At 51.4% G+C, this 14,349-nt stretch overlaps 6 protein-coding genes across 6 annotated transcripts; 4 read left to right on the top strand and 2 right to left on the bottom strand.

Annotated features, from left to right (window-relative positions):
• Positions 1-20: 20 nt before the first annotated feature.
• On the top strand, positions 21-3,581 carry N7503_005818 (TMCO4 family protein; the record flags this gene model as incomplete). The annotated part of the gene is made up of 3 exons (XM_057065365.1): positions 21-36; positions 189-2,242; positions 2,313-3,581. 3 exons carry the CDS (start codon positions 21-23, stop codon positions 3,579-3,581), a joined length of 3,339 nt encoding a protein of 1,112 aa, XP_056923108.1.
• A 390-nt stretch (positions 3,582-3,971) lies between these two features.
• On the top strand, positions 3,972-5,573 carry N7503_005817 (RTC4 family protein; the record flags this gene model as incomplete). Its single annotated transcript, XM_057065364.1, has 2 exons — positions 3,972-5,266; positions 5,318-5,573. 2 exons carry the CDS (start codon positions 3,972-3,974, stop codon positions 5,571-5,573), a joined length of 1,551 nt encoding a protein of 516 aa, XP_056923107.1.
• Positions 5,574-6,218: 645 nt separating this feature from the next.
• Positions 6,219-8,159, top strand: N7503_005816 (MFS transporter; the record flags this gene model as incomplete). Its single annotated transcript, XM_057065363.1, has 6 exons — positions 6,219-6,261; positions 6,317-6,340; positions 6,429-6,457; positions 6,582-7,100; positions 7,154-7,508; positions 7,558-8,159. 6 exons carry the CDS (start codon positions 6,219-6,221, stop codon positions 8,157-8,159), a joined length of 1,572 nt encoding a protein of 523 aa, XP_056923106.1.
• Positions 8,160-8,609: 450 nt separating this feature from the next.
• N7503_005815 (TMEM14 family protein) lies at positions 8,610-8,999 on the top strand (the record flags this gene model as incomplete). Its single annotated transcript, XM_057065362.1, has 2 exons — positions 8,610-8,612; positions 8,673-8,999. The coding sequence occupies 2 exons, from the start codon at positions 8,610-8,612 to the stop codon at positions 8,997-8,999; spliced, it is 330 nt and encodes a 109-aa protein (XP_056923105.1).
• Positions 9,000-9,718: 719 nt separating this feature from the next.
• N7503_005814 (putative C2H2 finger domain protein) lies at positions 9,719-11,127 on the bottom strand (the record flags this gene model as incomplete). Its single annotated transcript, XM_057065361.1, has 3 exons — positions 9,719-10,465; positions 10,518-10,903; positions 10,965-11,127. 3 exons carry the CDS (start codon positions 11,125-11,127, stop codon positions 9,719-9,721), a joined length of 1,296 nt encoding a protein of 431 aa, XP_056923104.1.
• Positions 11,128-11,814: 687 nt separating this feature from the next.
• On the bottom strand, positions 11,815-14,349 carry N7503_005813 (uncharacterized protein; the record flags this gene model as incomplete). Its single annotated transcript, XM_057065360.1, has 1 exon — positions 11,815-14,349. One exon carries the CDS (start codon positions 14,347-14,349, stop codon positions 11,815-11,817), a length of 2,535 nt encoding a protein of 844 aa, XP_056923103.1.

Below are 14,349 nucleotides of genomic sequence, written 5' to 3'. Positions count from 1 at the left end.
AAGTTCAAGCTTGGGGCCGAATGGGAGACCGCTCAAGTTCGTCCAAGGAACGTGCGAGGAAGCAGCAACACCACGAATCAGGATCTTAAAAGCCTGCAAGCCCCCGACTGAATTCGAAGCTCCAAAGGGCCTTTGGTCTATGTGAAATCATGCCTGCAGGTGTCACCATTAGCGGCACCGACGGCCAGTCTACACCCCCTGCAACCTCTCCGTCGAACCCGCCGCAGCCCGCTGCGGGCGCCCCTCCGAAGATACCACAGATGGCGCAGAAGAGGACATAAAGCCCCAGGAGGAGGTGAAAGCGAAAGCGCAAGAAATTGGACAGGGTTCGAAAGAGACGGGAGATTTCGATGATTTTGGCCTCCCTATTCGAACGCGCTCAACGCCTGAACGGCCCCCCGACGGCTCCCCCGAGAATGCAGGCGATGGTTCTGAAGCCAAAGCGGTCCAGCCCTTGACCGACAATCCGAATACAAAATCCGATATACAGCCGAAACAAGACACAGAGGCAGAAAAGCTAGCCGAGGCAGCACCGGAAACCAAGGCTGAAGCTGCAACTGGAACGCTCGGCGTGGCGGAACAACGAGCACCGTCGGACATCAAGGCGGAAACTCAATCTGACACCACACCCGTGGAGAAGTCTGCTGCGGGAGCCTCGGCCGAGCCAGCTACGTCTCGGACATCAGTGTCTAAGTCCAGGACTGCTGAGATTTCAGAATGGTCACACATGCATCTGGCCCAACCCGTGGAGGCACATGCTGAGAGCGACGACGAAGAGGAACCCGAAGATTGGCAAGCAATGCCAGCCCTTGGGGAATTCGACTACTACGATGACTATGGAAGATTGATTGCACGCGGTGCTCAAGAGGAGGACGATGAAGCTGTTTACCAAGGACTCGGTGGTGCTGGAAAAGGCTATACTCGAGTCCAGCTGGATGAAGATGCTCAGTCTGCCACTAGTTTGGATGAGGACACAAGCTACCTTTTCCGAGAGACTGGAGGCAACCAGGCTGGCCTCGAAGGCGAGGAACTTCGTGATACCATGAGCCAACTACAAGCCACTAAGGACTTCCTCAACGAAACTCAAAAAATTGCTTATGTTGGTGTGGTCAGACTGGCAATTCATAAAATGAATTCCGAATTGGCTGAGATGCCCACCACGAAGGGCACACGCAAAGCGCTACAGAAAGCTCGCGACAACATGAGGAAGTGGGGACAAGCAATGATGGGGAGATTATATGCTCATATGGATATCAATACGGCTGAGCAGATCATGATTGAACAGCTTGCCGGACATGGCGTTCAACCTGAGGACCTTATCAGGCCTCTCATGCAAAATGCACGGGTCAAGAACCCAATGGCCGAGAGCGATACACGACCCTCAACCTCTTCAGTTTCATCTCCAACCTCCAAATCAGACCCCCGAAACAGATTCTCTTCCGAGACTGCAAATTATTCCGAACCCGGCTCCCCACCTCCATACGAGGCACATGAAGGCGAGGGGATAGTCCCTGAAGTCCAAACGCCATCTCAGATGCCGACTTCCGATCGAATTGACATTGATCTTCGTTGGACAGTTCTGTGTGATTTATTCCTCGTGCTCATTGCAGATTCCGCCTACGATGCTCGGTCACGAACTTTGTTGGAAAGAGTGGGAGCAGCCATGGAGGTGACGTGGTTACAGATCTCTCGATTTGAGAAGCGAGTGACTGATGCTCTAGAAATGCAAGAACAAGCAGATAAAGAGACCTGGGATGAGTCGGAGCATATGGAGAATCGCCGGCAGATGTCGCGAAAGCGCAAGTATATGCTCATGGGCTTGGCGACGGTCGGTGGTGGACTTGTTATTGGCCTCTCCGCTGGACTGCTGGCTCCAGTGATTGGAGCCGGTCTTGCTGCAGGTTTGACTACCGTGGGAATTTCCGGAACCAGTGCATTCTTGGGAGGCGTTGGCGGTACTGCTTTGATTGCCTCCGGTGCTAGTGTGGGTGGAAGCGTCATTGGTCTCAAGGCTTCACATCGGCGTACAGGAGCGGTCCAAACATTCGAATACCGTCCTCTTCACAATAATAAGAAGCTTAATCTTATTGTGACGGTCTCTGGCTGGATGACTGGCAAGGTCGATGATGTCCGGCTCCCGTACAGTACTGTCGATCCGATCATGGGTGATATTTATTCCGTTCTCTGGGAACCTGAGATGCTGCGTAGCATGGGTGACACAATTAACATTCTTGCGACAGAGGTGAGTTGAATCTAAAAGTTGACCTCCACCATTCTTATTGGTTGAGTGCTGATCATTTTGAATCCTCCAGGCGTTGGCCACAGGTCTCCAACAAGTACTCGGTAGTACTGTTCTGATGGCTCTAATGGCCTCTTTGCAACTACCACTTGTTCTTACGAAACTCGCCTATCTCATCGACAACCCCTGGAACGTCTCCTTGTCACGCGCTCACTTCGCAGGCCTGATCATGGCGGATTCTTTGCAGGACCGGAACCTTGGAAACCGGCCCATTACGCTACTTGGGTTCTCATTGGGTGCAAGAGTCATTTTCTCTTGTCTCAAGGAACTTTCGGACAAGGGTGCCCATGGACTAATTCAGAACGTGTATCTGTTTGGGTCCCCAATTGTGGCTAGTAAAGATGATTATCTGAAAGCCCGCAGTGTTGTATCTGGTCGGTTTGTGAACGGATACTCTAGGAACGACTGGATTCTTGGATACCTCTTCCGGGCCACAAGTGGTGGTGTCATGCGTGTGTCTGGTCTCGCGCCCATTGAAGGTATTCCCGGGATTGAGAATTTCAATCTAACAGAGCTTGTGAACGGTCATATGGACTATCGAGCTGCCATGCCTCGTATATTAAGGGAGGTGGGCTTCGAGGTTCTTGAGGACGAATTCGCCGAGATCGAAGACCCTGATCCAGATAGTCATGCCGAGCGACAGAGAGAGCTGATCCGCGAGATCGACGAGGCTCGTCGAGAAGCCGAGCAGAAACCAGAGAAGAAGCGCTTTGGCCTCTTCAAGCGAGGCAAGATGGCGGAGAAAAAGGCATGGGAGACATATGATGTTGACCGCAACTCTCCGCTGCGTGGCTCGACTGAGCCTAACAGTGCCCCCGGTACTGTACTTTTCGATATCGAGGCTATTCGGGCTGAGCTGGCTTCCGAGGCTATCGAAGTCAAGCAGCTGGAGTCTACCCTGCCTCCAATGAAGCTCGATTTGAACCCTCGACCTGAATCCTCTCAACCCGCAACACCGAAGGAGGAACAACCCAAGCCCGAAACTCTTGAAGCGCCCCCCGTCACTCGAACAGCATCAGAACCTGGGTTGAACACTGTGTCTCACCCTCCGCATGAATCTGCATCGTACAAGGAAGATGAGCTCGAAATGACCTTTGATACCTCGTTCCATGAACCACCACCCCAGTACTCATTTGATACCCTTACTCGCCCAGAATTACGATCTACCGTTAGCCTGCCCAACAGCAATGTTGGAAGCAGTGCGGTCGGGGCTATGGCGCTGGAGCATAATGCCTGGGCCGATGACCATGATGACGGGGGGATCTCCATGACATTTGAGTAATGATTGTTATAAAATTTCCCCTTTATTATATTCATGTCACAGACCATAGCTTTAGAATTGTTTTTATCAGAGCATTGTTTATACAGGCGCAAGTGTATAGTTTTCGGTCAACGGTGTATAGAACGGAATCAAAGTGGGGCCTCCACGTCCAGTCGCGTGTCACGCGTTCCCTTCTTTGTTCATCTTCATTGTCTCGTCCTCCATTACCAGCCCAATCCCCTCAAATCTCTCAAAGGTTGACCCTAAGTGCTCGTAATCTCCTGGATTTCATCCCGCGACAAATACAATTGCAAGTCTAGGTTGCGCACTAGTCGGAGCATAAACCACGGAACGTCTCCATTCTCCCTCCGCACTCCGCACTTCGGACTCCCACCTTCGTCTCTTCGTATAATGAGGCCCCATCGAGATGCTAGTTATGCCTCGAACCGATTAACAAGGACCACTCAACTGAGGGGTGGGCACCTTTTATCGAATTTCAACAAGCCAGAATCGAAAGACAACAAGCTCCCTGATCCACCCAAAACCGAGACGCCACGAAACGTTCGCGAACCTTCAATAGACGCAGAGCCCCTCAGCACCACCGATGCTGACTCGAGTGACTCTGACGCACCTCAGCGCTTGAAAGATAATACAAAGAGACAAGTTCTGGGAGAAAAACTTGCAGCTGGCACCAGCAATGGATCTTCGTTACCTTCCAACACCCACAACTCGGCCAAACGAAATACATCTACAAGGAAGCCTTTAGGACGGACCTCGAGTGTGATGACTGCTGATGACGATGATGACAACCCGTACTTCTCGCTCTCGTCGCAGACAAGCTATAAGCGGGCGAGACAGACCGGTTATGGATCGAAATCTAAATCCACGTCTTTTTCCAGCATCCCCAGCTCGAGCGCGCGTTCAGTCGTAACGCCAGGGAGGACTCCTCAAAAGTCCAAAGCCGACTCTGCGCAATCGTCAACCAAGAAGGGCAAAAGCAAAAGCAAAAAGGGAGATTCATCGTCCGAATCAGACCCGGAGGTGGGCTTCAAAGTTCCCATGCATATCCATGCGCCCAGTCCGAAGAAGGCAAAGTCCAGCACCGAGGTGAAGAAGGCCCCTTCACCACAATTCAAAATGCCACCAGCTATTCAAACCGACCCCTTCCCTGCATCTTCGCTTGGTGCCTCCTCCCGAGATATTCAACTCAACGCTATTGACCTTTCATCTGATTCTTCACTTTCCACTCCCCTCAGCTCCCCGTCTTCATCTATTATGGACGCTATGCAGCGAGAAACAGGCTTTGAGTCAGGCGCCGATAGAAGATCACCATCACCGCCACGCAAGGCATTATGTCCTATGTGTAATGCCGAAGTGGATCCAGAGATTCTCAGACAGTTCCAGGCCCAGCCAAAGCAGCGCCTCCGTGAACAACAACGCTTCTGCGCTTCACATAAGCAAGATACCGCTACGAAGGAATGGGAGGCGCAGGGGTACCCCGATATCAACTGGGATACCTTTGAACACCGTTTAGAAGGATATTTCCCCGATATGGACAAGTATCTTGATCCAGAAGAACCATCTTACTATCGTAATATCCTCGAGAGTGCTCAGAAGGCTGGAAAAAATCTTCGTCTTACTCTTGACGGCGATGGTATCGAGGTGATATCTTGTGGGTATTATGGGACGAAAGGTGCCCAGAAAATGTAAGAGATACCCTTGTGATTTTTGATGCAAATTCTAACAAGACCGTATAGGCTATATGCGGTCATGGAGCGATTTGGTGTCAGGCTACGCCGACTAGCCAAAGATGACTCCCTTGTCGCTAAGATGGGTGTAGTTGGATATGCACAATCCGTTATTGTCCCTGAGCTTGCTACTCGGCTTATTGGGGAAGACATGAATGTTCACGCTAGCGCTGCGCGCGAGATTATGAGACAGAGTATCGAGATTGGACAGAAACTCAACCCTCAGCTGGATGACGTCGTGCCTGTCGATGAGGATGATTACTAACTGTGAGACGCGCTGTAGCTTATATTCTGTTTGGTGTTTTTGGTTTAAGACCCTGCTGTCGAGTCCATTTCAGCGTTATATGATAGTTTTTGATACCTATCTTTGTACTGATATTTCCTTTTCGGGATGTTACATACTAGCAGTGAAAATGCGAACCCAAATCTTGTCTCTCTCTCTCTCTCTCTCTCTCTCTCTCTCTCTCTCTCTCTATATTGCAGAGTAAATGGACGGAGCGTACAGGCTACTGTTGAAGTCGTAGCATGTATAGTACATCGCGGAACAAATGCCGAACCAAACAGAATGCAACCCTTGTGATTAGAAATAAGTCAAAGACCCACCACGAAATCAACAATTGGACCAATGACATTGTCTACCAAATTACACAGCCCAAAAGCTGTACTCGTGATCCGGCGTCTCACCGACACGGACTACCGCGATTGGACATAGCGGCCCCAAGTCCGATTGCGGGGCCCTTAGCGGCTCGGACCTCTTGGGCTTCAGTCACGTAGAACCGGTGCCGATCTGGATCCGAATCGGCCTTCTCACTCCTTACTCCTTCCTCTCAGCTCGTCTTTTTTTTCTCGTTGCTTTTGAAGGGATAGATTTGGTTCTTCTCTCGGTGTCGGTACCGACTTAGTAGAAAGAATGCAGAAACCTCGTCTGCCGGTTAAGCAGCTTGCGATATTGGGTATGTTTTTCCCCCGGATCTCGGCATGTTTGTTTTGTTATTAACAGTCTTATAGCAATATGTCGATTTGCTGAGCCCAGTATGTGCATGGCTCTTATTATTTCCCCGCTGGGGCCGTACCTCGGTTGCGTGAGGAAAATTTACTAAGAGATTTTATTGTGAAATAGTTGTCTTCACGTCTATTCTTCCGTACCTTGTAAGTCCGTCTAAACACGCCTGCTCCACTGGCGCAAAGTCGTTTCTAGTCGAGTCCAGTCCGCGACGACACCCGCCTATACAGCCCACAACGCTCGTGAAGACACTCACTAACGCCTCAACAGCCGGAATTAATCCAACATGTCGGTGTCCCCAAGCCTGAAGTCGCCAAATGGGCTGGCATTGTCTCGGCGGTCGCTTCCGTGAGTCAAGCTATCATGGCCGTCCCCTGGGGCGCTTTCTCCGACTATATAGGCCGCAAGCCGGTAATTGTCAGCGGCCTGTTTTGCACCATGATCCTGTCTATCTTGCTCGGCATGTCCTCTTCGTTGACCATGGTACTCGTGACACGCGCACTGGCCGGTCTAATGAACGGAAACGTGGGTATTATCCGGACCATGGTTGCGGAGATTGTGCCTGAGCGCGAGCTCCAACCGCGGGCTTTTAGTATCATGCCGCTAGTATGGACGATCGGGAGTATCTTTGGTCCAGCATTTGGAGGTGCCTTGGCGCGGCCTGCGGAGAAATTTCCCGGGCTTTTTGGGGGCTCGGAGTTTCTGAAGAAGTATCCGTTTGCATTGCCGAACCTTGTCTCAGCTTGCTTCTTTATTGTTGGAATCTTGAATGGCATTCTGTTCTTGCGGGTGAGAATGAGAAACCGGATGGATATGAATGTTATTGCTAATGGTTTATGCAGGAAACCCATATTACTAGGAGACATCAACGCGATTATGGTCTTGAGCTTGGAAAGGCACTTACTCGGCCATGTACCTCGCGGAATAAGCGGAGTGCAGAGGCGAAGGCTTTGGATGAGGAGCGAGCTACTTTGCTTCCTCGCAAGCACAAGGAAACGGTGCCCGTTGTTCGGCCTAGCTGGTCACAGGTCTTCACGCCACAGTCATGTCTGATCTTGACTTCATACACACTAATGTCCGGACTTGGGATGGCGTTCGATGCCGTATTCCCCGTATTCCTCAACTATCCCGTTCAAGACTTGAACAATAACCCAGATGTTCAACTACCGTTCAAGTTTGCAGGTGGATTCGGTGTTGGTAAGTAGGAGACCACATACTTTATAGTTCCTAAACTGACCAACGCCAGACTCCCAAACAATCGGCATTTACTACACAATGATTGGCGCAGTTGGCATGGTCATTCAATTTTTTGCCTTCCCACCAATCGCCAAGCACCTCGGTATCCTCCGCTGCTTCAAATTGGCCGCCATCGCCCAACCGATCATCTTCTTCCTCACGCCATTTACAGTTCTCGTCCCAGAGCCCTTTAGGCTATCAGCCGTGCTCCTAATTATGCTCGCTAAACTTGGCACAACAGTTTTCGGTATTCCCTGCTCGACAATCCTGCTCACGAACTCGGCTTCAAGCATGTCTGTTCTTGGTACGTTGAATGGAGTCTCAACGAGTGTTAGTGCCCTGGGTCGTGCGGCAGGCCCCGCGATTATTGGCTCTGCCTTCTCCTATGGTGTGAAGAGAGGGTATGTGATTATCCCATGGTGGTTATTGAGCGCGTTAGCGCTGTGGAGTGTTGTTCCTGCTTTTTGGATTGTGGAGCAAGATGGCCCCCATCGGGACGTGGTAGAGGAAGAGGGAGACACTGAGCAAGACGAACAGGAAGTCTCTGCTGGTGGGTATGGGGCCTTGAGTGTGTCGAAACAGATTGATGTGAAGGGTGCTCGGGATGATTAAAACTGAGTTGGATGATGAGCATGCTGAATGATGGTCACAGATTGAGATGCATTTCCATGAAGCTATGAAAGCTACGGACTAAAAGTATTTGAGGATAGATCATCAGGCAAGGACTCTAGGTGAGTCTACCAAGTCATGATAGAATGTTAATGTATACAGACTGCACAAAAGAATGATATGAATACATGAATGAGATTTTGTTTATACATACTTGAACCAGCATAATATCTATTATATTGAGATTATTTAATGCGTTAATTTAAATCAACTATTTCCACGTAATCCACGTAACATATGTAACGGAAGTTATCCACGCGTATAGTTCTATAGTTCGAGATCGGCCCATACCATCTCACGTCATCTGACTAACATCTCCCGCTCACTGGCCAGCTACATCTACCCTCCAAACACCAACATTCCACCCAAACCATAACACAACCAGCCCTCAAAATGGTAAACCCCAATATCGAATCAAAATGCAATGATTTCAACCCACTAAAGCTTCGATTATAGTCCACCCAATCTCCCACAACCTCCGCTTTCACCCTCTCCCTCCTAACCTCCCTCGGCGGCGCAATCGGCTACGCCCGCACAGGTTCCATCCCCTCAATCGCGGCCGGTCTCTCCGTAGGCGCGATCTACGCTCTGTCATACTACCAGCTTCGCGAAGGCCAGGCATATGGCGAGGAGCTCGGTCTCCTTGCTTCGACTGTGTTGGGTGGAAGCTCCATTCCTCGTGCGATTAAGACGGGTGGAAAGGCTGTTCCCGTTGGACTTTCTTTGTTGGCTACGTATGGTGTTGTTGTTTTCGGTCTTGCGACCAAGGAGAAGAGGGCTTAGGTCCTTTCCTTTGCAAGTGTCTACGCAGCTTCGGATTGCGGAGATCGTATGATTGAGTGGGTCGTGCGGTCTGGATACTACCTTAAGTTTGAGCTCTATTTGATGCTGGAACTCGTATGATGTGTGGTGTGATGTCTTCTAGTTTTGTTTCCAGCGAAATACTCTACTCTGTCAATTGACTAGGATTTGGATCTATTGGTTCCATCAAGAGCTAAAGGCTGCTCGGGCATTTCGTAGAGGATATGGAAATTGTACGACATTCTGAAATTGGTTCATTTCCTACCTGAAACGCTAATAAAAAGAAAAACTTACATCCGAATGCAATGGCATCGTCAAACCTAATAGGCAAAAATGGTTGAGCCCCCATAGCTCGGAGCCATGAGGGAACATGGAAGGGAGAAACAGTCAGGGCAGGGACGTACGGTCAAATCCTTCATAGCCAACCCGCTAGCATTGACCCTGATTAGCGGGAAAGGCCTGTGAAGCGACAGGACTCACGAGAATCATCGAACATATCGCGCAAGGGACAAACTTGTTTCCCCTTGTTTGGTTGGAAGGGTTGTTCGCCAGAACTACTGATGGATCAGGGCAGGTAACAGAAGAAAGCCAGCCAAATGGAAATGCTCATGTGTCGCTAGAGTATGTGTCGAACTTAGCTGGATTCCGTTGTCCGTCCTCAAACATCATCACGTCTCATCGCGGGATCGAAATTGAGAGGTTTAATGAGCCGGATCGACAACTGTATCTTGGTCGCGGATCGTTCCCGTAACCGTCGCATCGGGGATCTCGCCTAGTACTGTTTCCTGCGTGAACCGATCGCGCGAGAATGCATAACGAGGAATCTGGGCCATCTTCTCTTCGGGGCTGACCGTTTGATCCGAGTAAATCATGCGTGTTGGTTTCGCTTTGTCCTTCTTACTGGGTTTGTCCGTTCCATCTGCTGGCTTTTCTGTTACGTCGTTCGTCGCGCCCGGAGTATCGTTTACCGATGGAATTGGCGGGGTTGCCCGCGCAGCATCGCCATTGGAATAGCTGGGCACCGGAGGCTGAGCCATTGGGTGGCCCATGTGCATCTGTTGCATCTGCTGTGCATTGACCGGCGGGGCAGCAAAGGCCGGGCGTTGTGGGAGACCGGAGGGAATTGGCAAGCTGCCAGGGCGAGGAGGTGTACTTTCGGTTGGTGTAGATTGTTGTGAGGGGTAAGCAGGAGAAGGAGCGCCATAACCAGGCGGGCCAGAGAACGGTTGAGGTGAGTATCCAGTCGCATTATAACCCATAGACCCAGGGCCTGGCTGTATGCCGGTTGGAGAAAACGGTGGGAACCCTGGACTGGCGATCTGCTGATAGGGGGCAACAGGAGGGGGGGCTCCATGTAGAGCATAGGGTTCGGTATAAGTGTATGGCTGTGAAGGAATTTGTGTAGGCAATGGCGATGCTCCAGGCACAGGTGCAGTCGGAGATTGTCCCTAAGGTCATGTTAGTTCTGACGTCATTCTACTCCAGTAAAGTAAGACTTACATAGGTACCCGGTGTTGATGCAGACGGGGTCAGTCCAGCACCCACAGGGGTTGCTTCTCCACTGCTGCCGCCAGCAGCTCCATCTGCGCGCTTGGCCCGATGTTCTGCCAATCGCTTCTTGAGGTCTGACACAGGTTCCAGCTTGGGCTTCTTGGCCGCTGGACCACCTGAGCTACCTCCTGCCGGGGGGTTGCCTGTGGCCACTTGTCGCTCAACTTCGGCCTGCTGGAACTGAGTGGCAACACGCTGGTGGTGGGCCTGCAGAACATCGTCGGGTATTCCTTCCATGCCGAAAATTTCATAATCAAGGCCTGCGCGGTTGGGTAGCGCATTCTCGATTTCTGTGAGCTGTTCCTTGTGGACTTGACTCATGTGCACCGACAATCCTAGGTCGCGCTATGTCAATGTCGCGTTCCCTTAGAGTCATCTGCGCGGGTGTAAGCTTACCTCCGGCGGTGTTCAGTCGGCGACCACATCGCTCACACTTAAAGTGCTTGGCTTTTTGATGCAAGGTCAGAATCTTCAGGTCATCAAAGTCACGCTCACAGTAGTAGCACCAAGGACGAGCCAGCAGTTCTTCCAAGGAGGGACCGCGTCTCTTCTTTCCCATAATGAAGGATTTATCGTATGAGAATAAATATCCCTAGAAAAAGATAGAAGGATAGTAGGGAAGCAGGGACAATTCGAGATGAGGGGTCGTTGACGAAGACGTTGAGCTGAAGATGAAGCGAACTGCCCCAGGGCGGTCTGACTACATGAGAATTTACACGTGCCATATTTTGATGCCTCAGGCAATAATATTGTCAAGTTGCTCAATGCCCTATCATACACAGAAATCCAGTAGAATACACGCCTTGCTAGCTGCCGAGAACAGACCAGTCCTAAGACAAGCAGCTTCCCATTAAAATGTACAAGTCCCTTTTGTGCTTGAAACCCCCAACCTGAAACCCGGAAACCCTTTCCAGAACGCCAACCCGCAAAACTTTCCAGTATAGAACAACCCAAACAAAGGCGAAAAGAAAGAACTTGGTCAAAATACTTGAATGTAACACTGAAGTCACCTGGATCGTTCCAGTGAGACATCATTGTGAGGCCAATCTATCACCAAATGCAGAAGAATGAAGATGGGCTGTTGAAGTTGAGACTGCTGCAGATGTGTCTCTGAGCAGACTAAGATGACTGCACTGCTACCACAACAGACGGTGCACTTTGGTCGTCTTTATCTTTGCCATGCTACATACACAAGTAGCCACGTGTGTAATTGCGGATATTGAAAGCCGGAGCCTTTCCCCCACAATCAAACAGCACGACGGTGGTGGAGATGATCATGTGGGCCAGGATGCGGGCCAGGATGCGGGCCAGGATGCGGGCCAGGATGCGGGCCCGGATGAGGGCCAGGATGCATACCTGGATGGGAAGCCGGATGGGGAGCCGGATGAGAAGCGGGATGAGAGCCTGGGGGAGGACCCTGCATGTGGCTCATGGCATAAGGAACATAGGGGAATGGCGCATACTGGGGGGGCAACTGCTGCCCTATCGGCACATTGGGTGGTGGTTGAGCGTACGGATTGGGAGGCGCGTACTGTGGCATTCCAAGCGGCGGTAACGTAGGCCCAGGTCCCATGTGACTGGTCATGGGGGCCCCAACTGGGGCCTTCGGGGCCAGGTTCCCATTCGAAATGGGTGCGAGAGATGGAGACTTCCGGCGTCGGCCAGGGGCGCGAGGCAAGACTTCAGACTTGATAGGATCGTCTTGTCGGTCTGATTCTATTTGCGCCTTTGACCGCTTCGGATTGCGAATGCGACCCTCGCGATTGAATCGTTCCCAATGATCCAACATGGCCTTGGTGCGCTTGGGGTTCTTGGAGTTAGCGATCTTCAGTCGACGAGCCTCTTCCATTTCCTCGGCTGTGGCGTCTCGCTTCGTAGATGCGGCCTTCGGCGGTGGAGTTGCCTCTGGCATAGGAGAGATGTTAGGCAGAGACGTAGGGGTGCCCTCCATAGAGTGTGTCTGCGTTGAGCTCACAATGCTCGCGCCCCGACGGCCACGGCCGCGATAAGAGGTTGGTGAGGCAAATGTGCCAGATTGAGGAGCGTCGAGGGATACACGAGCCGATGTAGTTCGGCCACTTCCTCGACCACGACCACGACCACGGGCTCGGGAACCGCCACGACCACGGGGGGCTGAGGTTGGAGCCTCCGAGGGTTGATAGGTATCGAGTGTCGTACGACGACCACCACGGCCTCGAGTTCGTCGCTTTACGGGGCGGGCGTCTTCCTCACTCTCCTCTGCGATTTCAGACTCATTCTGCGTGTCCTCAGCCTCCTCGAGCTTGGCAGGTTCAACCTCCACAGCTTTACGCTTGCGCGTTAACTTCACCACCGGCTCTCGTCGTGCCTCCCACAGCTTGGGAACGAACTCCACGCCATCCCGCAGAATGGGTGCCCAGCCATCAGGGTTACGATCATCAGGGGCAACTTTTGTAGCCATCTTTCGAGCTTGCGCGGGTGTAGGGACAAAACCACCTTGGACAAATGGGTTCTGGGGAACCCAGCTAACTGAATTGCTCAAGTTGTGGCCAAAGAAATTGTGCTTGTACCCGTACAGCATTGATTCTTTTCTGTCCTCAAAATCGCGTTCATGCTCAGCGACTCGGGCAAGCGGCTGTCCCGTCCGCTTCTTGTGGCCGACGTGCTGTTCCCGCTTTGCATCGCTGGGAAGTGGGGCCCGGTAGTGTCGGTGTGTTCGGATGTAGAGCTTATCAAGAGCAATGAATTCATCCTGCCATGTCTTCATTACGACTGCAACAGCTTCAGTGGCTGCGTAGAGTTCATCGGGTGTAAGGAGCTCCGGCTTCCGGAGTGTTTCAAGTAGTTCCTCAAGGGGGTTGATTTCGAGGAACTGACCCTTGGAAACTTGTGAGTTTTTGTAGGGGACCGGTCGTGCCAGTGGCTCCGAGAGATCCTTCTTCTTGGGCTTGTCGCCAAAGACGTATTGCCAAGTGGCTTCCACTTTAGCCATATCCTGATCATAGCTATCTGAGAATATCTGTGGCTTATGGACGTTCCAAACTTTGGGTAGGCGGTTCTTGATATCTGACTCCTGCCATGTAGCCAAACGTCGGCGAAAGTCTTCGGGGAATGCACCTCTGGGATTTGAGAGCCATTCGAGCGTATCCAGTTTTCCTTGAGCCTGGGGCGCAATTTTAAAGCTGATGCTGGAAGTTTTGGAGGTATCAACCTCGCTGTTATCACCGTTGGTCGCAGATGCGATGGGCGTTCCTTGTTCTTGTTCATTTTCTTCACCAGGCTCCGCTTCTTCAGCTTCTGCTAGCTCAACATGCTCAGTCAATTCCGCGTCTTCGGCGTCTTCAGCATCTTCAGCATCTTCAGCTTCGTCAACGCCCTCAGCATCGTCACCCTCTTCAACTTGGTATGCATCATCGTTTTCTTCAAACTGAGACGCGTTCAAGGCTTCTTCTTCGTCGAGTTCAAGCTCGTCAGCATCGACTCCATCCTCGCCCTCCTCGCCCTCCTCGCCCTCTTCATATTCGAATGAGTGAGAATTGGGGTGATCTGAAGCAATGTGAAAATTAAGCAGGTCTTCCTCGGAGATTGAGTGATCTTCAGGAAGTTCCAGCAGTTTCCCACACCAGTCGCATTTAAGTTTGCGCACGACTGGCTCAGGAGACTGTGAAATTTGAGTAGAGGTAGACTGTGGACGGAATGGTTCAGAGAATTGACGCCGCAGCGGGGAATCTTGGTCCTGGCTGTCACCCACGTCAGACGACGGGTTATCCATATCAAAATCGGCCCGCGGGATGGGGGCCAT

The sequence above is a fragment of the Penicillium pulvis genome (genome assembly GCF_028828015.1).
Source record: "Penicillium pulvis strain IBT 33274 chromosome Unknown contig_23_segment0_segment0, whole genome shotgun sequence".
In the NCBI taxonomy this organism is placed as follows: domain Eukaryota; kingdom Fungi; phylum Ascomycota; class Eurotiomycetes; order Eurotiales; family Aspergillaceae; genus Penicillium; species Penicillium pulvis.
This window is presented reverse-complemented; position numbering and strand designations above follow the sequence as displayed.